The 26,928-nt window shown below is 40.7% G+C and overlaps 1 protein-coding gene across 1 annotated transcript in view; it reads right to left on the bottom strand.

Annotated features, from left to right (window-relative positions):
* Positions 1 to 26,928, bottom strand: part of LOC129822806 (coagulation factor XIII A chain-like) — a 44,523-nt gene that overhangs the window by 6,000 nt on the left and 11,595 nt on the right. Inside the window, exons 4-9 of the mRNA XM_055881229.1 lie at positions 26,628 to 26,876; positions 17,476 to 17,588; positions 17,221 to 17,328; positions 16,269 to 16,440; positions 4,783 to 4,930; positions 4,315 to 4,424 (exon numbers count right to left, since the gene is read on the bottom strand). Of these exons, the coding sequence (XP_055737204.1) occupies positions 4,315 to 4,424; positions 4,783 to 4,930; positions 16,269 to 16,440; positions 17,221 to 17,328; positions 17,476 to 17,588; positions 26,628 to 26,876 (900 nt within the window). The remainder of the gene's footprint in view (positions 1 to 4,314; positions 4,425 to 4,782; positions 4,931 to 16,268; positions 16,441 to 17,220; positions 17,329 to 17,475; positions 17,589 to 26,627; positions 26,877 to 26,928) is intronic.

The raw sequence follows: 26,928 nt of genomic DNA, 5'->3' as shown, positions 1-26,928 counted from the left end.
GGTGTCTAGCTTGATCTGAGGTCGAATGAGAGCTTTTGGAGTGGCAGGTCAGGAATTTTCTTTGTCTACCAAGGCGCGCGAAGTACCTCGACAATGTCTTCTGATAAGCGTTCGGTTTACACGGTGAATATCTCCGGCTCTGATTTTATTTGATACATGTGATAATAACATCGTAAAGTAGGTTTTTTCAACCGAGTTTTATCAGATTATTCAACGTTTATTGGGACTTTTGGAGTTTTCCTTTCTTTGCGTCGAGAGAAGATGGGAACGTTATCAACCTTGGCTAGCATTGTGGCGCGAATTCGACAGAAGAAAAGGACATTCTAAAACCAAATAACGATTTATTCTGGACCAAGGACTCCTTGCACAACATTCTGATGGAAGCTCATCAAAAGTAAGAACAATTTATGATGTTATTTCGTATTTCTGTGGAAAATGTTGATTCCTATTCTCTGCCGTTTTGGTGAGCGCTGTCTCGTAATAACGCAAGCTGTATGTTATGGTAAAGTTATTTTTAAAATCTAACACTGCAGTTGCATTAAGAACCAGTGTATCTTTCATTTGCCATACAACAAGTATTTTTATGTAAAGTTTATGATGAGTTCTTTGGTCAGATTAGGTGAGTGTCCAAAACAGCTCCGGACATTCTGGGGAAATGTTGCTACATATTCACAATGTATAACCACGGTTTGCAGCTCTAAATATGCACATTTTTGAACAAAACATAAGTGTATAACCTGATGTTATAAGACTGTCATCTGATGAAGTTGTTCAAGGTTAGTGATTGATTTCATATCTTTTGCTGGTTTTTGTGAAAGCTATCCTTGCTGTGAATAAATGCGTTTGTGTGTTTGGCTATTGTGGTAAGCTAATATAATTCTATATTGTGTTTTCGCTGTAAAACACTTAAAAAATCGGAAATATTGGCTGGATTAACAAGATGTTTATCTTTCATTTGCTGTACACCATGTATTTTTCATAAATGTTTTATGATGAGTATTTAAGTATTTCACGTTGCTCTCTGTAATTATTCTGGCTGCTTCGGTGCTATTTGTGATGGTAGCTGCAATGTAAAACTAGGATTTATACCTCAAATATGCAAATGTTTCAAACAAAACATAAATGTATTGTATAACATGTTATACGACTGTCATCTGATGAAGTTGTTTCTTGGTTAGTGACTAATTATATCTCTATTTGGTCGGTTTTGTGATAGCTACCTATGCGGTAGAAACATGGTGAAAATATGCGGTTGAGTCTTTGGCTATTGTGGTTAGCTAATAGAAATACATATTGTGTTTTCGCTGTAAAACATTTTAAAAATTGGAAATGATGGCTGGATTCACAAGATGTTTATCTTTCATTTGCTGTATTGGACTTGTGATTTCATGAAAATTATATTATATGATATCCCTGTCCCAGTACGCTAGGCTATGCTAGTCAGCTTTTTTGATGAGGATGCTCCCGGATCCAGGATGGGTATTAAGTAAAGGTTAAATTGAAAAAACTATTTGGTGAAATGACATGGACAAAATGATTAGCACCTCAGAGCTAATATCTGGTTGCAGAGGCTTTGGCCAGATAACTGCCAACAAATGCTTCCTGTGGACATCAATGAGCTTGCTGCACCTTTTATTGGATCCCTAAAACTGCTGCAAACTGCTCCAATTCTACAATATTTTAGGGATGCCTTCCACCAACTGCTGTTTTCAGTTCTCGCCATAGATTTTTGATGGGATTCAGATCTGGACTCAACACTGGCCACTCCCAAATAGTCCAGCTTTTCTTCTTGAACCATTCATGGGTGCTTTCTGATGTGTGTTTTGGGTTGTTGTCCTGCTGGTTGACCCACAACCTTTGACGGAGACTCCTTTTTTGGGCACTGATGACTCACAATTGTCTCAAGCAAACAGAGGGGATGCTGTAATTCTGATTTGGAATTACCATATTTATCTGCAATCTGTAGGGCTGATTATTTTAGTTATAATGTTGCATAGTAATGCATCTTAATCCCTTTTTTCCATCAGTCACAATCCCTGCAGCAAACAGACAAGTTTTTCCTTTTCATGACTCATCTTTCACTGAGACTGAAGCAGAGGGATCTGGCCCACAGATTCAACATCCACCAGCGGACTGTGAGCTGCATCGTGACAACATTGGGCACATTTTCTTAACACATTTATTTGTTTCAGTCCTATATGGAGGCTCTGTCAGTGAGAAGGAGATCCTGAAACAGTCCGACATCGTTTCTCTGCTGAAACCAGCGATGGCCACAAGGGTGGACAAAGGTTTCCTTGTGGACGACAGGGCGTAAGGGCGACAGGGCGTAAGGTCTACAGACCAGCTTTCCTCTGAAAGAGAGCACAGACGCCAGCAGCAGAAGTCAGGGAGACGCAATACATCTAGGCTGATGGTCCCTGGGTAGCAGCTGATTTGCAGAGAGAAGGAGCACAAGCTGTTTGACACTGTCATCCCTCTCACCATCACTGGAAGCATCAACCAGCTCTACACCTTTGCCTGCCTTTTCGTCAACTACCAGAATGGGCCCCTGGTCAAAGCATGGGCAAAGGACTAGCGATGCTGTCAATTTCAATACTATTAGTAACTAATTTCCCGGTTTTTGTTTCCTCTTCAGTTTTTTTTCAAGTCTATAGCCTGTGTCAACAGCTACATTCAGACACTTTCTTGAATATAAATGCCATTATGTAGGCCTGCACTCTACTATTTTGTCCAGTGTTCTCAATAACAAACCAACATGTTTCCCCAAAACATTTGACATCACTAACATTTCAACTACATTGTTGGATTCAGGGGGATAAAACAGTTATCCACTGTTTCTGTGCAATCTTTCAAAATCTAAAGCCGCATACTTCATAACTTTAGGAAATAATAACATCTGCTGAAATAATCACAGATATGGTGAAGACGTGCAAAATGTGTTTCATCTTTTAAGATTAAAAATCATTAGAGACAAACAAGAACTGGGACTATTACATAATGATCATTCGGGAGCTAACATGGCTGCCATAGAATATTTGAGTGTTATGTGAAGGCATCATAATGCAGAAACCCCAATGTCCCAACTCTCTAAACACATGGCTCTGGATATAGTGTGTTTTGGTACGAAACAAGTGTGTTGGAGATCTTGTTTTGCAACAAAACACATTCTTAAGTAAATGTTTTAAAAGTATGAGAACAGAAAGGGCCCAAGACCAATAATTTCAGATGAAAAAATATACAGTGGGGTCCATAATTATTGGCACCCTTAATAAAGATGAGCAAAACATACTGAATAAAATAAATTAATCTAATGCAAATACTGAGCTACTGTATAAAAAAAAAAATATATATATTATACTAATACAATTGCTTAGAGAAAGAGAAAATACGAGCTCTATTTTCATGTCATCTGACCAAACAGTAGCACCACCTAGAGTTTAATAAATGGCATTGGCACATGGTTGGAAACAGCGCTATGGTCAGATGACATGAAAATGAAGCTCTTTGGCCACGCACACCAGTGGTGGGCTTGGTGTTGAAAAACAGAAGCATATGCATAAAAGTACCTCATACCTATGGTAAAATGAGGTGGTGGATTGTTAATGTTTTGGGGACTATTTTGCTTCCACTGGTCCTGGGGCCTTTGTTAAGATCAATGTCATGATGGACTTTACCAAGTACCAAGATATTTTAGCCTAAAACCTGGTTGCTTCTGCTATGAGGCTGACACTTGGCTGCAAGTGGATCTTCCAGAAAGACAATAACCCCAAGCACTAATCAAAATCCACAAACAAATGGTTAATTGAGAACAAAATCAACCTGTGGTTTGATTTGAAGAGGGCAGACGAAAGATATCAAGGATCTGGAGAGATTCTTTATCGCGGAATGGTGGTCTAAGATCACTCCCAACGTGTTTGTTCTCCAATCTCATAAAACCTTGCAGAAAAAGGCTCAGTGGCGTTATCCTCGCAATGGGAGGGTGCTGGAGTATTGAAAACAGGGATGCCAATCATTTTGACCCCTATCTTTTTTAGATTTTTTTCTATTACTTGTTAAACAAAATCTCTGTCGCTGAGCAATTGTATTAGTATAAAACAATGTAATGTGTTTGCATACAATATAGCTCAGTATTTGTATTTATTTAGCCTAGCGGTTATCAAGGGTGCAAATTATCATGGAACACACTATATCTTAAATGGCTGCGTTTTCATTAATTTGATTATGCAATTTTGACGCCCATTCTAAGCATACAAAATGTGTAAACTGAAGTGAAAATTAGGTCTCTCTCTCCCATCATCCTAATTTCTTTCCTACCATCACTGGTTTCCTGGGGGGTGGAATCCACCACCTGCCAGCCACCTAAGTCCTGGTGTGCAGGGAGGTCAAGTCTGGACAAGTAAGCCTCGTTCCAGCAGTGGTAGTTCCTGTGGAGACAATGCACACCTTTCGCAAACACTATCTGACATCCTGCACCCATCAGGAACACTATCTGGCATCCTGCACCCACCAGGAACACTATCTGGCATCCTGCACCACTCAGGTACACTATCTGGCATCCTTCACCACTCAGATACACTGTCTGGGATCCTGCACAATCATTTTCTTCTTGGAGCACGAACCAATGATTTAAAGATAACAGGGACATCTAGTCCATTTTACCCCCAACCATGCTATGACTAAACTGTTTTTACAGTACATACAGTGAAAGATAGAATTATAGAAAACTACGTTCTGGGATTTCATTTTCATTCAGTACAAATGGATAAGCAGAAATATAACTACCAGATTGAGTCTCTGGTAAGGCGCTCGTTCAGTTCAAGTACATTTCCCACTGAGTTGAAGACGAGATCCGTGATTATGTTCCCTGTGTTGTCGTGGGCGGAGTTGAAGTTGGTGATCACCCTGGCAGGGATGCCCAGACACCGCAGGACTGAGGCAGGGGAGGGAACACCATTAAAGAGGCTAGGCAACACTTCAAAATAAGTATATATTAATTAACATGCAATTGTTAACATTATTAAATGTTTAACTAACACATTAAATGTATTCAATCAATTGATTAGAGTAGATTTATGAATATAACTTTCAGAAGTGTGTTTTATTTGCACAGCATCGGGCCTTGTCTGAGGAAACTGCTACCTATTTTTTTTCTGTCAATGGTACTAGTCACTTTAATTACAAATGTTCTACATCTTATGCATACCTAGAAAGTGGCCTATGCTCCAGACTAGTCAGAAAACCTGGATTTGTGTATTGCGCTATGGCTTAGCATTAGCATCTATGGCAGTGGCTGTCGGTGTCATTTAAGATGATGTAGGATGATTTCTTTTTTGATGAGCATGGCCTTATTTCTATTACAGCATACTGGATGACTGTCATTCATATTCTGTTCACCAAGCTCAATGTAACAGCGGTAGGTTTATGCTACTACATGATACAAAAATGTTCCCTGTACCCATCATGAGGTTCCTACAACCTAGCCTGTGAATGAAAGTTTGCAACCTAGGTGCACAGGTCGGGAGAATTTTGAGTAATCAAGGTGACAGACAGTGACACATTCAATACCGCCTTGCACACTCAGCATCTAGCTGATCTAGGGTGTAATATGTTTTTCCCCATTTTGTTCCGTTTCCTTCAGTTTAAGAAATGTTTTAACAGAATCGCCGCAATGAATACACCTCTTATCACACGCAAACATTTCACTTTCATAGCAGCCACATAAAAACAGCATGATCACTTTACTTGTTGTTTACAGTTGATGTCGGAAGTTTACATACACTTAGGTTGGAGTCATTAAAACTTGTTTTCAACCACTCCACAAATGTCTTGTTAACAAACTATAGTTTTGGCAAGTCGGTTAGGACATCTACTTTGTGCATGACACAAGTCATTTTTCAAACAATTGTTTACAGACAGATTATTTCACTTATAATTCACAGTATCACAATTCCAGTGGGTCAGAAGTTTACATACACTAAGTTGATTGTGCCTTTAAACAGCTTGGAAAATTCCAGAAAATGATGTCATGGCTTTAGAAGCTTCTGATAGGCTAATTGACATAATTTGAGTCAATTGGAGGTGTACGTGTGGATGTATTTCAAGGCCTACCTTCAAACCCCATGTCTCTGCTTGACATCATGGGAAAATCAAAAGAAATCAGCCAAGACCTCAGAAAAAAAATTGTAGACCCCCACAAGTCTGGTTCATCCTTGGGAGCAATTTCCAAACGCCTGAAGGTACCACGTTCATCTGTACAAACAATAGTACACAGGTATAAACACCATGGGCCCACGCAGCTGTCATACCGCTCAGGAAGGAGACGCGTTCTGTCTGCTAGAGATGAACGTACTTTGGTGCGAAAATTGCAAATCAATCCCAGAACAACAGCAAAGGACCTTGTGACGATGCTGGAGGAAACAGGTACAAAAGTGTCTATATCTACAGTAAAACGATTCCTATATCGACATAACCTGAAAGGCCGTTTAGCAAGGAATAAGCCACTGCTCCAAAACCGCCATAAAAGCCAGACTACGTTTTGCAACTGCACATGGGGACAAAGATCGTACTTTTTGGAGAAATGTTCTCTGGTCTGATGAAACAAAAATAGAACTGTTTGGCCATAATTACCATATTTATGTTTGGAGGAAAAAGGGGGAGGCTTGCAAGCCGATGAACATCTGTCACGTTCCTGACCTGTTTTCTGTGTTTTGGTATGTGTTTATTGGTCAGGGCGTGAGTTTGGGTGGGTAGTCTATGTTTTCTGTTTCTATGTTGGTTTTGGGTTGCCTGGTATGGCTCTCAATTAGAGGCAGGTGTTTGACGTTTCCTCTGATTGAGAGTCATATTAAGGTAGGTTGTTCTCACTGTTTGTTTGTGGGTGATTGTCGTCCGTGTCTGTGTCTGCGCACCACACGGGACTGTAGCGTTTGTTCGTTCGTTTGTTATAGTCTGTACCTGTTCCTACGTGCTTCGTGTTATATGTAAGTTCTTATGGTTTAGGTCAGTCTACATTCGTTTTTGTTATTTTTGTAATCCTTCCAAGTGTTTGTTTTCGTGTTTTCGTCGTTTGCTTTTATTAAATCATTATGTATTCAAAACCCGCTGCACTTTGGTCGAATGCCGTTACAACATCATCCCAACCTTGAAGCACAGGGGTGGCAGCATCATGTTGTGGGGGTGCTTTGCTGCAGGAGGGACTGGTGCACTTCCCAAAATAGATGGCATCATGAGGGAGGGAAATTATGTGGATATATTGAAGCAACATATCAAGACATCAGTCAGGAAGTTAAAGCTTGGTCACAAATGGGTCTTCCAAATGGACAATGACCCCAAACATACGTCCAAAGTTGTGGCAAAATGGCTTAAGAACAACAAAGTCAAGGTATTGGAGTGGCCATCACAAAGCCCTGACCTCAATCCTATAGAAAATTTGAGGGCAGAACTGAAAAAGCGTGTGCGAGCAAGGAGGCCTACAAGCCTGACTCAGTTACACCAGCTCTGTCAAGAGGAATGGGCCAAAATTCACCCAACTTATTGTGGGAAGCATGTGGAAGGCTACCCAAAACGTTTGACTCAAGTTAAATAATTTAAAGGCAATGCTACCAAATACTAATCAAGTATATGTAAACTTCTGACCCACCTGAAATGTGATGGAAAGAAATAAAAGCTGATATTAAATCATTCTCTCTACAATTATTCTGACATTTCACATTCTTAAAATAAAGTGGTGATCCTAACTGACCTAAGACAAGGAATATTTACTAGGATTAAATTTCAGGAATTGTGAAAAACTGAGTTTAAATGTATTTGGCTAAGGTGTATGTAAACTTCCGACTTCAACTGTATATAATTCCTTCTCGTAACTATCTACACGCTCTCCTCCTCTCACCTTTTCCCTTCCATTGTGGACACCAGTGCACAACACAACAGCTGTCTGAACAGGCGAAAAAACCTTTCCAAGCCAAACCATTTCACCATTCTATACACAGCCTACATACTGTAGTTGTCATGTCATAGTCAACTAGAACTAATAGAACTAACGCATTAGTAAACCTGCTACAATCATGCAGTACAGTGTACAGTCAGAAAGCAGTTTAGCAGTTACACCAGATGGTAATAAATTAATTAAACCAAAAGAGTTCCATTGATGAAGTGTGTACAACCCTCTCAAAACTAAGCATGCCTTTGATGCAACTTTTTTCAAATCATCATTAGAGGTGCATCATGCAGCCTTACAATGTATTAAAAATCAAAACATATAGCCGAACATTTGTATCACAACAAGTTGCATGAATAACTAAATTAAGCAACTAGAAGTATCTGTTTCTTTGTTAAGCGCTCAACAAAGAAGAGCAGCATGTGCGCATCCCTCAAATCGTGGAGAAAATACCCTTTCTGTTTTATTCATCTATGTGCCTTTAGAGGCCATGCAATTCAATTACTCATCTTTAAAACAAAAGCAATTTAGGTCAAAAAAATGAAATAGAGGGACAGATAAATAGCAATAAAAACTTTCCCATAGAGGCACAGAATATGATTGAGGAAAAACAAAAAGAAATGGAGGAACTTATTCAAGAAAGATCAAGTGTAATATATTATAAAAAATAAAGCAAACTGGATGGAATATAAGGGAAAAATGCACCAAATCATTTCTTATCTTCAACATAGAAATGCTACCAAAAATAATTTACTGAAACTTGTTACAAATAACAGTCACCCATGATTCACTAAAGAATATTTTGAAAGAGTAGGCAAAGTATTTTAATCATACATTTTCGTTTCAGTCTCCTCCATCTCCACTAACCAACATTTTTTTTCTATTAATAATGTACAATTAACAGCTGTACAGAAAGACTCATGAGAAGGCCAAATTACAGAGGAGGAACTTATTGGTGCAATTAAAGCCTTTATGTCCAGGAAAACCCCAGGGCAGGATGGCATACCAAACCTTTTTTTGATGTACCGTATTCAGAGGACCGTTTATTAGCATGTTTTAAAAGCTCCTATTAAACTGGTAGATTATCAGATACTCAACAAGAAGGTCTGATTACATTATTACTGAGGCAGAACCCAAGTGGTAAATATATAAAGATCCAGTCCATAAAAAAATTGGAGGCCCCTTACATTTCAGTTTTGTGATGAAAAATACTAGCAAAATGCGTAGCGCACAGAATATTTTTTTTTATTGTTGAATATTATTCATCCTAATCAGACAGCTTTTTTACATGACTGATACATTGGACATACCAAACCTGCATACTGGACCCTATTCCAACTAAACTACTTAAAGAGCAGTCTGGTTTTAGACCCCATCATAGCACTGAGACTGCACTTGTGAACGTGGTAAATTACCTTTTAATGGCGTCAGACCGAGGCTCTGCATCTGTCCTCGTGCTACTAGACCTTAGTGCTGCCTTTGATACCATCAATCACCACATTCTTTTAGAGAGATTGGAAACCCAAATTGGTCTACACGGACAAGTTCTGGCCTGGTTTAGATCTTATCTGTCGGAAAGATATCAGTTTGTCTCTGTGAATGGTTTGTCCTCTGACAAATCAACTGTACATTTCGGTGTTCCTCAAGGTTCCGTTTTAGGACCACTATTGTTTTCACTATATATTTTACCTCTTGGGGATGTCATTCGAAAACATAATGTTAACTTTCACTGCTATGCGGATGACACACAGATGTACATTTCAATGAAACATGGTGAAGCCCCAAAATTGCCCTCGCTAGAAGCCTGTGTTTCAGACATAAGGAAGTGGATGGCTGAAAACGTTCTACATTTAAACTCGGACAAAACAGAGATGCTTGTTCTAGGTCCCAAGAAACAAAGAGATCTTCTGTTAAATCTGACAATTAATCTTGATGGTTGTAAAGTCGTCTCAAATAAAACTGTGAAGGACCTCGGCATTACTCTGGACCCTGATCTCTCTTTTGACGAACTGATCAAGACTGTTTCAAGGACACCTTTTTTCCATCTACGTAACATTGCAAAAATCAGACATTTTCTGTTCAAAAATGATGCAGAAAAATTAATCCATGCTTTTGTTGCTTCTAGGTTAGACTACTGCAATGCTCTACTTTCCGGCTACCCGGATAAAGCACTAAATAAACTTCAGTTAGTGCTAAATACGGCTGCTAGAATCCTGACTAGAACCCAAAAATTTTATCATATTACTCCAGTGCTAGCCTCCCTACACTGGCTTCCTGTTAAGGCAAGGGCTGATTTAAAGGTTTTACTGTTAACCTACAAAGCGTTACATGGGCTTGCTCCTACCTATCTTTCCGAGTTGGTCCTTTCCGAGCTGGTCATTTATGAACATTTGAACATCTTGGCCATGTTCTGTTATAATCTCCACCCGGCACAGCCAGAAGAGGACTGGCCACCCCTCATAGCCTGGTACCTCTCTAGGTTTCTTCCTAGGTTTTGGCCTTTCTAGGGAGTTTTTCCTAGCCACCGTGCTTCTACACCTGCATTGCTTGCTGTTTGGGGTTTTAGGCTGGGTTTCTGTACAGCACTTTGAGATATCAGCTGATGTACGAAGGGCTATATAAATACATTTGATTTTATTTGATTTTACATAATCTAACACAAGTACTGGAAACAATTAGGACACTATGAAAATTCTGGGAAACCAGGCCTGGTATTCATAGCTGACTTAGAAAAGGCTTTTGATCAAGTATGACTGAAATGTATATATACATGCGTGGAATATTTCAATTTGGAGAATCTCTTATACAATGGGTTTGAGGACAATACAGTGCCACTTGACACGGCCCGCTACCAAAACCTGCGGGCTCTCCTTCACTGCAGCCAACGTGAGTAAAACATTTAAACGTGTTAAGCCTCGCAAGGCTGCAGGCCCAGACGGCATCCCCAGCCGCATCCTCAGAGCATGCGCAGACCAGCTGGCTGGTGTGTTTACGGACATATTCAATAAATCCTTATTCCAGTCTGCTGTTCCCACATGCTTCAAGAGGGCCACCATTGTTCCTGTTCCCAAGAAAGCTAAGGTAACTGAGATAAATGACTACCGCCCCGTAGCACTCACTTCCGTCATCATGAAGTGCTTGGAGAGACTAGTCAAGGACCATATCACCTCCACCCTACCTGACACCCTAGACCCACTCCAATTTGCTTACCAACCCAATAGGTCCACAGATGACGCAATCGCAACCACACTGCACACTGCCCTAACCCATCTGGACAAGAGGAATACCTATGTGAGAATGCTGTTCATCGACTACAGCTCAGCATTTAACACCATAGTACCCTCCAAACTCGTCATTAAGCTCGAGACCCTGGGTCTCGACCCCGCCCTGTGCAACTGGGTACTGGACTTCCTGACGGGCCGCCCCCAGGTGGTGAGGGTAGGTAACAACATCTCTCAATCATCAAGTTTGCAGACAACACTACAGTGGTAGGCTTGATTACCAACAACGACGAGACAGCCTACAGGGAGGAGGTGAGGGCCCTTGGGGTGTGGTGTCAGGAAAATAACCTCACACTCAATGTCAACAAAACAAAGGAGATGATCGTGGACTTCAGGAAACAGCAGAGGGAGCAGTCCCCAATCCACATCAACGGGACAGTAGTGGAGAAGGTGGAAAGTTTTAAGTTCCTCGGCGTACACATCACGGACAAACTGAAATGGTCCACCCACACAGACAGCGTGGTGAAGAAGGCGCAGCAGCGCCTCTTCAACCTCAGGAGGCTGAAGAAATTCGGCGTGTCACCAAAAACACTCAAACTTTTACAGATGCACAATCGAGAGCGTCCTGTCGGGCTGTATCACCGCCTGGTACGGCAACTGCTCCGCCCACAACCGTAAGGCTCTCCAGAGGGTAGTGAGGTCTGCACAACGCATCACCGGGGGCAAATTACCTGGACACCTACACCACCCGATGTCACAGGAAGGCCAAAAAGACCATCAAGGACAACAACCACCCGAGCCACTGCCTGTTTACCCCACTATCATCCGGAAGGCGAGGTCAGTACAGGTGCATCAAAGCGGGGACCGAGAGACTGAAAAACAGCTTCTATCTCAAGGCCATCAGACTGTTATTAAACAGCCATCACTAACATTGAGTGGCTGCTGCCAACATACTGACTCAACTCTAGCCACTTTAATAATGGAAAAATGTATGTAATAAATGTATCACTAGCCACTTTAAACAATGCCACTTTATATAATGTTTACATACCCTACATTACTTATCTCATATGTATATACTGTACTCTATACCATCTACTGCATCTCGCGTATGCCGTTTGGCCATCACTCATTCATATATTTTTATGTACATATTCTTATTCATTCCTTTACTTTTGTGTATAAGGTAGTTGTTGTGAAATTGTTAGGTTAGATTACTTGTTAGATATTACTGTATGATCAGAACTAGAAACACAAGCATTTCGCTACATTCGCTTTAACATCTGCTAACCATGTGTATTTGACAAATAAAATTTGACTTGATTCGATTTAAAGTTATGAATAGTAACCCTAGCTGTAAAATTTGAAATAATGTCTACTTCTCAGAAAGTATTAAACCGTCAAATGGAATAAAACAAGATTGTCCACTATCGGCATATCTATTTGTTATGGCCATCGAAATGTTAGCTATTAAAATCAGTTCCAACATTAACATGAAGGGATTAGAAATCCAGGGCTTAAAAACAAAGATGTCATTGTACGCTGATGATTCATGTTTTCTTTTAAAGCCACAATTTGGCTCCCTCCACAGCCTCAGGATCTAGATAATTTTCCTAACCTCTCATGATTGCAACCAAATTATGATTAGTGTACTGTACTATATTACTTATTGGATCACACAAATGTTTTACTTTTACATTACTGTGTAGTTTACCAATAAAATGGTCTGACGGTAAAGTGAACATACTCGGTATTCATTTCCCAAAAGAAAGAAATGATCTCACTACAATACATCTTAATAGAAAGTTAGCAAAAATAGAAAAGATCTTGCTACCATGGAAGTAAAAATACCTGTCTGATTGTGGAAAAATCACCCTGATTAACTCTTTAGTCACATGCCAGTTTACCTATTTGCTTATGGCCTTGCCTTCACCCAGTGAATTGTTTTTTTAATTATATGGTAAACCAGACAAAATTAAAAAGGCCTATTTATGAACTCAGCAAAAAAAGAAACGTCCTCTCACTGTCAACTGCGTTTATTTTCAGAAAACTTAACATATGTAAATATTTGTATGGACGTAAGATTCAACAACTGAGACATAAACTGAACAAGTTCCACAGACGTGTGACTAGCAGAAAATTAATAATGTGTCCCTGAACAAAGGGGGGTCAAAATCAAAAGTAACAGTCAGTATCTGGTGTGGCCACCAGCTGTATTAACTACTGCAGTGCATCTCCTCCTCATGGACTGCACCAGATTTGCCAGTTCTTGCTGTGAGATGTTACCCCACTCTTCCACCAAGGCACCTGCAAGTTCCCGGACATTTCTGGGGGGAATGGCCTCCCTCCAATCCAATAGGTCCCAGATGTGCTCAATAGGATTGAGATCCGGGCTCTTCGCTGGCCATGGCAGAACACTGACATTCCTGTCTTGCAGGAAATCACACACAGAACGGGCAGTATGGCTGGTGGCATTGTCATGCTGGAGGGTCATGTCAGGATTAGCCTGCAGGAAGGGTACCACATGAGGGAGGAGGATGTCTTCCCTGTAACGCACAGTGTTGAGATTGCCTGCAATGACAACAAGCTCAGTCCGATGATGCTGTGACACACCGCCCCAGACCATGACGGACCCTCCACCTCCAAATAAATCCTGCTCCAGAGTACAGGCCTCGGGGTATAGCTCATTCCTTCGACGATAAACGCGTATCCGACCATCACCCTTGGTGAGACAAAACCGTGACTCGTCAGTGAAGAGCACTTTTTGCCAGTCCTGTATGGTCCAGCGACAGTGGGTTTGTGCCCATAGGTGACATTGTTTCCGGTGATGTCTGGTGAGAACCTGCCTTACAATAGGCCTACAAGCCCTCAGTCCAGCCTCTCTCAGCCTTTTGCGGACAGTCTGAGCACTGATGGAGGGACTGTGTGTTCCTGGTGTAACTCGGGCAGTTGTTGTTGCCATTCTGTACCTGTCCCGCAGGTGTGATGTTTGGATGTACCGATCATGTGCAGGTGTTGTTACACATGGTCTGCCACTGCGAGGATGATCAGTTGTCCGTCCTGTCTCTCTGTAGTGCTGTCTTAGGCATCTCACAGTACGGACTTTGCAATTTATTGCCCCAACCACATCTGCAGTAGTCTTGCCTCCTTGCAGCATGCCTAAGGCACGTTCATGCAGATGAGCAGGGCCCCTGGGCATCTTTCCTTTGGTGTTTTTCAGAGTCAGTAGAAAGGCCTCTTTAGTGTCCTAAGTTTTCATAACTGTGACCTTAATTGCCTACCGTCTGTACGCTGTTAGTGGCTTAATGACAGTTCCACAGGTGCATGTTCATTAATTGTTTATGGTTCATTGAACAAGCATGGGAAACGATGTTTAAACCTTTTACAATGAAGACCTGTGAAGTTATTTCAATTATTATTTGAATTATCTTTGAAAAAGGGACGCTTCTTTTATTGCTGAGTTTACATTTACATTTACATTTAAGTCATTTAGCTGACGTTCTTATCCAGAGCGACTTACAAACCAGTTTATAATGAATATGAATTCAGAGGGCAGAAATGATTCAATATTAAAGCTTTATACCTCTCACTAAAGGCTTCAGTCATACAAAATTTAGTATACTTAAAAAATTACTGGTTCTCTGGCAGATTAGTAAGAATGTCTCTCCCCGTGTTCAAGAATGGCATTTTCCCCTTTATTCAGATTACAACCTCTCACTTTCAATTATTTGAAAATGAAATAATCTCCAAAATATCGCTATTTTTAAAACAAGTCATAGAATGTTGGTTGCAATTTCAGTTTAATCCACCAGAAAAGATAGTACAAATATTATGGTTAAACTCAAATATGCAAATTGGTTTTTAAAAGAATTGAAAAATGGTTTAGAAACGGTATAATCTTTGTAAATAATATCCTAAATAGGACTGGTGGAGTTATGTCACACATGCAGCGAACAAAAATATATGGAAATGCCTGCTCTTCTAAAAAATAAACTAATTGCAGCATTGCCGCAAAAATGGATGAGGCAATTGGAAGGGGGGGAAAGTAAGGAACTTGTCTGTCGGCCCTCCTTTAAAGACCTGAATTGGTTCAAGAAAATTGTGATAAATAAAAAAGTATATCAATATCATTTGGAGCTGTGCCATATAGATCGCAAAATAGTTGAAAAGAGATTTTTGATGTACCGATTCCATGGTTTATGAACTGATACACAAAACGATGCTGGATTCTAAACTTAGAGTTTTTCAATTTAAATTACTATACAAAATTCTTGCAACCAATAGAATGTTATACTGTATATATGGGGGATACAACCATCCCAGATCTGCAGATTTTGCTGCAAAGAGACAGAATAATTAGGCAATTTGTTTTGGTACTCTTCACGTTAACCTTGTTTTTGGTCGCAGGTTCAGGAATGGCTGAAGAATTATTGCAAACTCTGTAAATATAACTGCTGGGTGATTTAAAAAGCATAGTCAATCTATAATAATACTCTTAGCAAAAATGTTTCTCTTTAATTTACAATCTGTAGAAACTACGAGAATAGAAAGGTTCAGAACTTTTGTGAAACATCACAGTTGAAAAATATTTGGCAAATAGAAATCAAAACTGGATGGTCTTCAGAAATAGATGGGATGGTTTGAGGGTTTCTGAAGGATGGGATTAAAAACAAACAAAAAATAACTATTTTAAAATACACTGTGTCCGTAAAATCTATATAGTATGTACAAGCTGGAAGTAGAAGTCTAAGTGTTGTTGTCCATTAGTTTACTCCAATTAGGGGAGGGGTGGTAGGGTTAAGGGAAAATAATAAAGGAAAATATTTTTTAAAAGACATATATTGGAGATTGGAAACAATGCAGACAATTATATTGATGGAAACCACAATCCATCCATCTGCAATATTAAAGCTGATCTACCCACTAAAAAAGGCAACCTTTTCTTAGTTGAAAACTGCAGTTAATAACTGGATGGGCCTGTTTTCTATTGACCATCAATCCCTCAGTGCAAATCACAGGTAATTTGGAAGACACATGACCTATGTTGTGAGGTGGGCATAAAGCAGTTGACTGAATTTGAAAATGAAAAGGGAAATTGATCAGGCACTCACAGGTGTTGAACGTCCCGGCGTAGACCCAGCACTGGGCGAAGCTGACGGGTCCTTTGTTGACGTACTGGAGCAGGATCTGGTCACTGCCAATCCAGAAGGTTGGTGCAGTGCCACCGGAGTAGTCGTCGCTCCAGTTGCCCACCAAGACCCCGCGGTCATCCTGGGAGTTCATCTGGTTCCACAAGGAATGGAAAAACATGTAGAAACACGCCTCAAAGAGATTAGTGCACCAGGCATAAGGAGAGGTTAGTTTGACATGAAATGTTCAGAGTAAGTTGATAAAAGTTGATAAAAGCATGCAAAAGGAAAGTGTTTAATTAATTAATTGTTTCCCTTTATTCATATCACAATCAACTTTTACCAGTTGAATGTAGACACAAATATACACTCTTTTGACACTTTTTCCTGAAATATTATATAAAAATAATCTAGTGAGGCAATATCTCATTCAAGATGTACTGTATATGTGTAAGGACCGACGCTGGAGATTAGAAGCAGGTACGGGGAGTTGAACATTTAATAAGGAACAGAAATCAAACAGGACAGAGACAGCGTCAGAACCGGGTATGCAAAGGCCAACAAACATTAATCCTGACGCGGGGAACAGACAGATATAGGGGAGATAATGACACAGGTGATTGAGTCCAGGTGAGTCCAATAATCACTGATGCGCGTGACAGGTGGAGGCAGGTGTGCGTAATGATGGTGGCAGGAGTGTGTAATGCTGGGGAGCCTGGCGCCTTCGAGCGCCAGGGAGGGGGAGCGGAAGCAGGCGTGACAATATGTATAGTATCTACTGCAAATCACATTCTGTGGATGTAGACTGAAGTTCAGGTTAAACGCTTGGTATGTCTTGTGGTTGTGAAAAGCACTTGGCTCTTCTTAGTGCTTATACTAGGGCTCATTTTGGAATTTGTGTAGTGTGCTTAAGTTATCTGCAAATATCACTCACCATTGCAGAGCCTATCCTGCAGACTTTGACAGCATCGCCTCTGTTTACTAGAGGCATGTGTGAGTCATCCAAGATTTTGATACAGGCATCAAGAATCCCTTCCACAAACTACAAGAGAGAATTACAGCCTCTAGCCTCAAAAAAAGAACAATAATTACACAACTGTACATGTGTGTGTAAAGTATATAGGATATTAAGGTATTTGATCTGTGTGTGTGTGTGCATGGGGCATGTGTGTGTAGCCTTTTACTGTACCTGACCATAATACCATTGCCTTCCCACACCTGATTCCTCCTGGTACATGCAGCCATTTTCATTCATCACATACTCCTGCCTGTCTTCCTCATTGGGCATGTACACTTCATCATCTAAAGAAATCAGAAATAAATTGCAGCCTTATTACCAGAATCTGGTCATCTGTTACTTTAGATGTGACTTGTAAGAATTGTAAGGATGAGAATTGGATGTTCTTCATTGATTACTAATGCCTGACCTGTGTCTATAAATTAATTTGTGTCACGTGAACTAATTGAGACCGTGGTCGCATGTCCTGGAAGGAGGTCACGTCCTATTGAGCGCCGTCTGGTGTCCATGTCTTTGTGTTCACACAGCTGATGTTCCACTATCTGAACCCTCCTAACGGCGCATTGCATTGGTGGCAGCTGTGTTTTTGAGCGTTTTTAACGTCTGTGGAACCTGTTTTCTGAAGTTATCGCTGGACTTAAGTGACATGACCGTGCTAGGTAGCATGCATGCTAGCCAGGCCTGCTCCAGCCCTGTGGAGCTTTAACAAAAAGAAAAGGAAAAAAAGTAACTCCATGTTTTTCTTTTGGGAATCAAAACATGCTTTTCATGCAGGCTACAGTATCTCATCACTGTCAGATTGTTTTGGTATCATGAGTCAACGAATTAAACATTGAATTGTTTCCCAAATGTTTTGTTCCTAAACAAGTTTAGTGTATTTTGTCAATTTATGAAACAACAACATTTCTTAGTGGGAGGGGGACAAATGTTAGGATGAGAATTGATGTTCATCATTTAATACTCGTGTCCAAGTCTTAGCTTTCATATAGCTGATGTTCCACTCAACGCATCCTCCAAACAGCGTGTTAAAGCATGTTAAAAATGACACATGCATTGGGGCAGCGAATTCCCTGGGATGTTACTGAGCGGTCCCATAGCGGTCTGACACCTATTTAGTCAGTGTTCATTTTAATGATGTCCCTTAGAGAAAAACCAACATGAATTACACTTGATAACATGTGTTTCTCATGTGGTTGCATGTGATCTTACGTGAAGTTAATGTGTTAACTTGTGGCCAAATGTAAAAGCAACATGTGGTCACAACTTGCAGACTTGTTTACGTGTTGCTGTGCGTTTTGTTGCCAACCTTACATTGCTACCTGACGACTTTACGGTTTTTACTTTTTAATTACCGTTTTTATTTAAAAATTTTCCCTCGCTCAATTTTTTTTTTTTCATTCAACTTTTTCACTCCGGAAGCTTTATCTGGACATGGTTCGTCAGGACTTCCAACAGCCGAAGCTAAGTAGTAACATTAACATGATGCCTTCTATTTGTAGTCGCTGTGCTCATAATATACAGGAGAACGATCGCCTTACGGCGAGGATAGCTGTGCTGCAAGCCCAGCTTCAGATGCAATCGTTAGGCAAGGGTAATTTCCGTGTAGGAAAGGATGAAGTACAGTAAGTATAGATAGTAACGTTAGTATAAATCCCCTCGCACGGTCCCCGCAGCCGGACAACTTTCTCATGGCTTCTGGAGGGAAATGCTGTTGGAATGCTCAACAGATGTTGCTCATTCAGCCGACAGAAACTTTCAACCGGTTCTCCCCATTAAGCAGCGAGTCTGAGTCAGAGGCCAAGCCTTCTCTGGTCTCTACTCCTCCCGTTACGGGGTCTGAGACGCCGAAGGCTCCCACCATTAGCTCTGACAAATTGAAAACCCTAGTCATTGGCGACTCCATTACCTGCAGTATTAGAATTAAAACGAATCATCCAGCGATCATATACTGTTTACCAGGGGGCAGGGCTACCGACGTTAACTTCTTGCAACTATAGGGGGTGCTGTTTCAAATTAGCATAATTGTCTCTACAGATTAAACTGCCTAGTACTCAATTCTTGCTCGTACAATATGCATATTATTGTTATTATTGGATAGAAAACACTCTCTAGTTTCTATAGCCGTTTGAATTATGTCTCTGAGTGGAACAGAACTCTTTTTACAGCGAATTCCATGACAGGTTTTGCGAAGGTCTGAGAGCGAAGCTCTGATGTCAGTTCAGTTTAAAGGCGTGTGTATATCCTATGGAACGACACAAACTGCCCCCGCCTTCCCCTGGATGTCAGTAACCAATGAGAAGTGGAATGGGCTTCCTAGGTAGCTCTCAGAGGTTATAAAAGACCAAGGAGTGAGGTACGCCTTCTTTTCGATGCTGAACATTACGCAGAGAGAGACCTCGGGATGCCATTTTCCAACGCTCAGTAATGAACTTTAGATATATCAGTCTGTAATTTAATTTGATATAGGTGTTAGAAACATCATAACGAAGCTATTTTAAACCGAGTTATATCAGATTATGCGAGTATATTGCTATTTTTCGGAATTTCCACAGTATTGCGTATTGAGGATTTGGACACGTTGGGCCAAAATAGCTAATGTTAGCAATTGTTAGCTATAGTTAGCTGCTATATCAGAAGTTGAATGCAACGTTTTACAACCAAGCAACGATTCTTTTGGACAAAGTACCACTTGGCCAAGATTCCGATGGAAGCTCGTCGAAAAGTAAGAGCTATTTATGATGTTATTCCATTTTTATGTGGAAAAATGTAAACTCAATAATGGTAAATAGTGACACCGTCTGTAACGCACACTGTATGTCTAGTAACGTTAATTTTAAAAATCTAACTTAGCGGTTGCATTAATAACTAATGCATCTTTCATTTCATGGCCAACCTGTATTTTTTTAGTCAAGTTTATGAATAGTTTTCGATAAAAATAGTTGTATTATCATGATGGTGCCGGGCAGATTGCTTGAGTAGTTGGACAGTATTTCCATTGTGTAAGCACGATTTGTGCCGCTAAATATGCACATTTTCGATCAAACTCTATATGGATTGTGTAATATGATGTTACAGGAGTGTCATCGGAAGAATTCTGAGAAGGTTAGTGAAAAAATTTATATATTTTGGCAATGTTGACGTTATCGCTCTCTTTGGCTAGAATCAATGCTCTGGTAATGTTTGCACATGTGGTATGCTAATATAACGATTTATTGTGTTTTAGCTGTAAGACACTTAGAAAATCTGAAATATTGTCTGTATTCACAGGATCTGTGTCTTTCGATTAGTGTATGGTGTGTATTTTTACGAAATGTTTGATGATTAGTAATTAGGTAATACACGTTGCTCTATTTATTTATTCTAGTCCATTTGTGACGGTGGGTGCAATTGTAAACTATGATATCTACCTGAAATATGCACATTTTTCTAACAAAACCTATCCTATACCATAAATATGTTATCAGACTGTCATCTGATGAGGTTTTTTCTTGGTTAGTGGCTATCAATATCTTAGTTTAGCCGAATTGGTGATAGCTACTGGTGTTGAGAGAAAATGGTGGACAAGAAAAATTGTGATTTTTGCTAACGTGTTTAGCTAATAGATTTACATATTGTGTCTTCCCCTGTAAAACATTTTAAAAATTTGAAATGGTGGCTTTATTCACAGGATCTGTATCTTTCATTAGGTGTCTTGGACTTGTGATTTAATGATATTTAGATGCTACTATTTAATTGTGACGCTATGCTAGCAATGCTAATCAGTGTGGGGGGGGGGGGGTGGGGGGTGCTCCCGGACCCGGGGTAGGGGCTCGTTAGAGGTTTTAAGGCTAATCTGAAGATGGTGCTGGCAAAGCTAAAACTGGCGAGTTTAGAGATATTGTTATCCACGTCGGCACCAACGATGTCAGGATGAAACAGTCAGAGGTTACCAAGCGTAACATAGCTTCAGCCTGTAAATCAGCTTGAAAGATGTGTCGGCATCGAGTAATTGTCTCTGGCCCCCTCCCAGATAGGGGGAGTGATGAGCTCTACAGCAGAGTCTCACAACTCAATCGCTGGTTGAAAACTGTTTTCTGCCCCTCCCAAAAGATAGAATTTGTAGATAATTGGCCCTCTTCCTGGGACTCACCCACAAACAGGACCAAGCCTGGCCTGTTGAGGAGTGACGGACTCCATCCTAGCTGGAGGGGTGCTCTCATCTTATCTACCAACATAGACAGGGCTCTAACTCCTCTAGCTCCACAATGAAATAGGGTGCAGGCTGCCACTAGAACAGTCAGTGTAGTCAGCTCAGCTATCCCCATTGAGACTGTGTCTGTGCCTCGACCTAGGTTGGGCAAAACTAAACATGGCGGTGTTCGTCTTAGCAATCTCTCTAGAATAAAGACCTATTCCATTCCTGCCATTATTGAAAGAGATCGTGATACCTCTACATCTCAAAATAGGGCTACTTAATGTTAGATCCCTCACTTCAAAGGCAGTTATAGTCAATGAACTAATCACTGATCATAATCTTGATGTGATTGGCCTGACTGAAACATGGCTTAAGCCTGATGAATTTACTGTGTTAAATGAGGCCTCACGTCCTGGTTACACTAGTGACCATATCCCCCGTGCATCCCGCAAAGGCGGAGGTGTTGCTTACATTTACGATATCAAATTTCAATTTACAAAAAAAAAAACTGACGTTTTCGTCTTTTGAGCTTCTAGTCATGAAATCTATTCAATCACTTTTTATAGCTACTGTTTACAGGCCTCCTGGGCCATATACAGCGTTCCTCATTGAGTTCCCTGAATTCCTATCGGACCTTGTAGTCATAGCAGATAATGTTCTTTTTTTGGTGGTTTTAATATTCACATGGAAAAGTCCACAGACCCACTCCAAAAGGCTTTCGGAGCCATCATCGACTCAGTGGGTTTTGTCCAACATGTCTCTGGACCTACTCACTGTCACAGTCATACTCTGGACCTAGTTTTGTCCCATGGAATAAATGTTGTGGATCTTAATGTTTTTCCTCATAATCCTGGACTATCAGACCACCATTTTATTACGTTTGCAATTGCAACAAATAATCTGCTCAGACCCCAACCAAGGAGCATCAAAAGTCATGCTATAAATTCTCAGACAACTCAAGATTCCTTGATGCCCTTCCAGACTCCCTCTGCCTACCCAAGGACGTCAGAGGACACAAATCAGTTAACCACCTAACTGAGGAACTCAATTTAACCTTGCGCAATACCCTAGATGCAGTTGCACCCCTAAAAACAAAAAACATAGAAACTAGCTCCCTGGTATACAGAAAATACCCAAGCTCTGAAGCAAGCTTCCAGAAAATTGGAACGGAAATGGCGCCACACCAAACTGGAAGTCTTCCGACTATCTTGGAAAGACAGTACCATGCAGTATCGAAGAGCCCTCACTGTTGCTCGATAATCCTATTTTTCCAACTTAATTGAGGAAAATAAGAACAATCTGAAATGTATTTTTGATACTGTCGCAAAGCTAACTAAAAAGCAGCATTCCCCAAGAGAGTATGGCTTTCACTTCAGCAGTAATAAATTCATGAACTTCTTTGAGGAAAAGATCATGATCATTAGAAAGAAAATTACGGACTCCTCTTTAAATCTGCGTATTCTTCCAAAGCTCAGTTGTCCTGAGTCTGCACAATTCTGCCAGGACCTAGGATCAAGAGAGACACTCAAGTGTTTAAGTACTATATCTCTTGACACAATGATGAAAATAATCACGGCCTCTAAACCTTCAAGCTGCATACTGGACCTTATTCCAACTAAACTACTGAAAGAGCTGCTGCCTGTGCTTGGCCCTCCTATGTTGAACATAATCAATGCCTCTATCCACCGGATGTGTACCAAACTCACTAAAAGTGGCAGTAATAAAGCCTCTCTTGAAAAAGCCAAACCTTGACCCAGAAAATATAAAAAACCTTTGGCCTATATCGAATCTTCCATTCCTCTCAAATTCTTTTGAAAAAGCTGTTGCGCAGCAACTCACTGCCTTCCTGAAGACAAACAATGTATACGAAATGCTTCAGTCTGGTTTTAGACCCTATCATAGCACTGAGACTGCATTTGTGAAGGTGGTAAATGACCTTTTAATGGCGTCAGACCGAGGCTCTGCATCTGTTCTCTTGCTCCTAGACCTTAGTGCTGTTTTTGATACCATCGATCACCACATTCTTTTGGAGAGATTGGAAACCCAAATTGGTCTACACGGACAAGTTCTGGCGTTGTTTAGATCTTATCTGTCGGAAAGATATCAGTTTGTCTCTGTGAATGGTTTGTCCTCTGACAAATCAACTGTAAATGTTGGTGTTCCTCAAGGTTCCGTTTTAGGACCACTATTGTTTTCACTATATATTTTACCTCTTGGGGATGTTATTCGAAAACATATTGTTAACTTTCACTGCTATGCAGATGACACACAGCTGTACATTTCAATGAAACATGGTGAAGCCCCAAAATTGCCCTCGCTAGAAGCCTGTGTTTCAGACATAAGGAAGTGGATGGCTGAAAACGAACTACTTTTAAATTCAGACAAAACAGAGATGCTTGTTCTAGGTCCCAAGAAACAAAAAGATCTTCTGTTGAATCTGACAATTCATTTTGATGGTTGTACAGTCGACTCAAATAAAACTGTGAAGTACCTCGGCGTTACTCTGGACCCTGATCTCTCTTTTGACGAACATATCAAGACTGTTTCACGGACAGATTTTTTTCCGTCTACGTAACATTGCAAAAATCTGAAACTTTGTCCAAAAATGATGCAGAAAAATGAATCCATGCTTTTGCTACTTCTAGGTTAGACTACTGCAATGCTCTACTTTCCGGCTACCCGGAAAAAGCACTAAATAAACTTCAGTTAGTGCTAAATACGGCTGCTAGAGTCCTGGCTAGAACCAAAAAAATGTATCATATTTCTCCAGTGCTAGCCTCCCTACACTGGCTTCCTGTTAAGGCAAGGGCTGATTTCAAGGTTTTACTGCTAACTTACAAAGCATTACATGGGCTTGCTCCTACCTATCTTTCCGATTTGGTCCTGCCGTACATACCTACACGTATGCTACGGTCACAAGACGCAGGCCTCCTAATTGTCACTAGAATTTCAAAGCAAACAGCTGGAGGCAGGGCTTTCTCCTATAGAGCTCCATTTTTATGGAATGGTCTGTCTACCCATGTGAGAGACGCAGACTCGGTCTCAACCTTTAAGTCTTTACTGAAGACTCATCTCTTCAGTAGGTCATATGATTGAGTGTAGTCTGGCCCAGGAGTGTGAAGGTGAACAGAAAGGCTCTGGAGCAACGAACCGCCCTTGCTGTCTCTGCCTGGCCGGTTCCGATCTCTCCACTGGGTTTCTCTGCCTCTAACCCTATTACAGGGGCTGAGTCACTGGCTTACTGGTGCTCTTCCATGCCGTCCCTAGGAGAGGTGCGTCACTTGAGTGGGTTGAGTCACTGAAATGATCTTCCTGTCTGGGTTGGCACCCCCCCTTGGGTTGTGCCGTGGCGGAGATCTTTGTCGGCTATACTCTGCCTTGTCTCATTATGGTAAGTTGGTGGTTGAACACATCCCTCTAGTGGTGTGGGGGCTGTGCTTTGGCAAAGTGAGTGGGGTTATATCCTGCCTCTTTGGCCCTGTCTGGGGGTATCATCAGATGGGGCCACAGTGTCTCCTGACCCTTCCTGTCACAGCCTCCAGTATTTATGCTGGAGTAGTTTATGTGTCGGGGGGCTAGGGTCAGTCTGTTATATCTGGAGTACTTCTCCTGTCTTATCTGTTGTCCTCTGTGAATTTAAGTATGATCTCTCTAATTCTCTCTTTCTTTCTCTCTCTTGGGGGACCTGAGCCCTAGGACCATGCCTCAGGACTACCTGGCATGATGACTCCTTGCTGTCCCCAGTCCACCTGGAGCTGCTGCTCCAGTTTCAACTGTTCTGCCTGCGGCTATGGAACCATGACCTGTTCACCGGACGTGCTATCTGTCCCAGACCTGCTGTTTTCAATTCTCTAGAGATAGCAGGAGCGGTGGAGATACTCTCAATGATCGGCTATGAAAAGCCAACTGACATTTTCTCCTGAGGTGCTGACTTGTTGCACCCTCGACAACTACTGTGATTAATATTATTTGACCATGCTGGTCATTTATGAACATTTGAACATCTTGGCCATGTTCTGTTATAATCTCCACACGGCACAGCCCCTCATAGCCTTCGTTCCCCTATTTCTTTTAAACGTGTGAATTCACAAACTGAAAATGAAAACACTGCACCACCTAGAGTTCACGTTAACGTGGTGCAGTGTTTTCATTTTCAGTTTCACAAATGGTGTCTTTTTTTTTTACATGTGAAAATTTCAGCTCAACATGTGACATTTTGTTATTTTTCTCACGTGAAAATTTCACACGTTAAAAAAAATTAGGGGAATGAAACGATATGGGGGTTTCAAAGTAAGTGGTACGATGTTCAGATAAAATAAATAATTTTTACACTAATCAAGGATAATATGATTCCATTTGACATGATCACTTAGTACTGACTTTTCAATATGACCCCACCTGGGATTTCAACTCACAACCAATGAATTTGGGGTATGCTGATCAATCTGCTGCGCTGCAAAGTCTGTACTATAGCGTTCCTCTACACTTTCAATACCTATAATACATCTCTGCACATGAGTTCCATCTGAATATTCTCTGATCATTGATTATGTGAGTTGGTTTTCTGTATAGTTGTTTTATGTTGGTGGGGCATATTATTATTGTAAATATAAAGTTTTCCTTTAGTGCTTTTTCTTAATTTGACAAAGCTGAGATTGAATTTACTCAAGTCCAAATAGTTGGAATACAGGTTAAATCAGTCACTGACACAGACGTGGTGGTGTAGCAGGAATATTGGAATACCTTCAACTAAGAGGTTGCGAGTTCATATCCCAGGTGAGAACATGTTGAATAATATTATTATAACATATTATTCAATTATTTACATTGTATGTTAAAAACACAGTTTGTGTATTTATCCTAACGTCACATTTTTGTTTGGAGAGGCATCACTTGTGAAATCTCATGTAAAATATTAACGTGAAAATTTGAATCCACATGTGAAACTTAATGTGAAATATTATCACGTTTACTGTTTCAAAAACACAATTTCACATGATTTTACATTGAATGTCACAAGTTAATTCATGTGATTTTCCACAAGTGAAATCATTCGTTTTTCCCCATAAGGGGTGTTTAATGCATATGTTTTATCTTATCTTAAGCAGTCCTCAGAAGACAAACAAAAATCCACAAAGATTCCACTCACTGGCCGCCCAGGCGTTGAACAGGAGATAGAAGTCTGTTCCAGAGTCCTTTTGTGTCCTTGAAACTCCATTGGAACCGATGACCGCCACATTCGTGTAGTACTTTCCGATGATGGCGTCCGCAGAAGGGGTGATGCCCACCACGCACACATCCCCTTGTTGCTGTAGCATGCGGCCGGTCCAATTCCCAGTTTGTGAGCCGTCAAAGGAGATGATGATCTTTGTGCCATTCAACACGTTGGTATTGATACCTGAGGGAGAGGGTGACATGACAGGGGAAACGTCAACACATATAGACACTCA

This window comes from Salvelinus fontinalis, chromosome 25 (genome assembly GCF_029448725.1).
Source record: "Salvelinus fontinalis isolate EN_2023a chromosome 25, ASM2944872v1, whole genome shotgun sequence".
Classification (NCBI taxonomy): domain Eukaryota; kingdom Metazoa; phylum Chordata; class Actinopteri; order Salmoniformes; family Salmonidae; genus Salvelinus; species Salvelinus fontinalis.
This window is presented reverse-complemented; position numbering and strand designations above follow the sequence as displayed.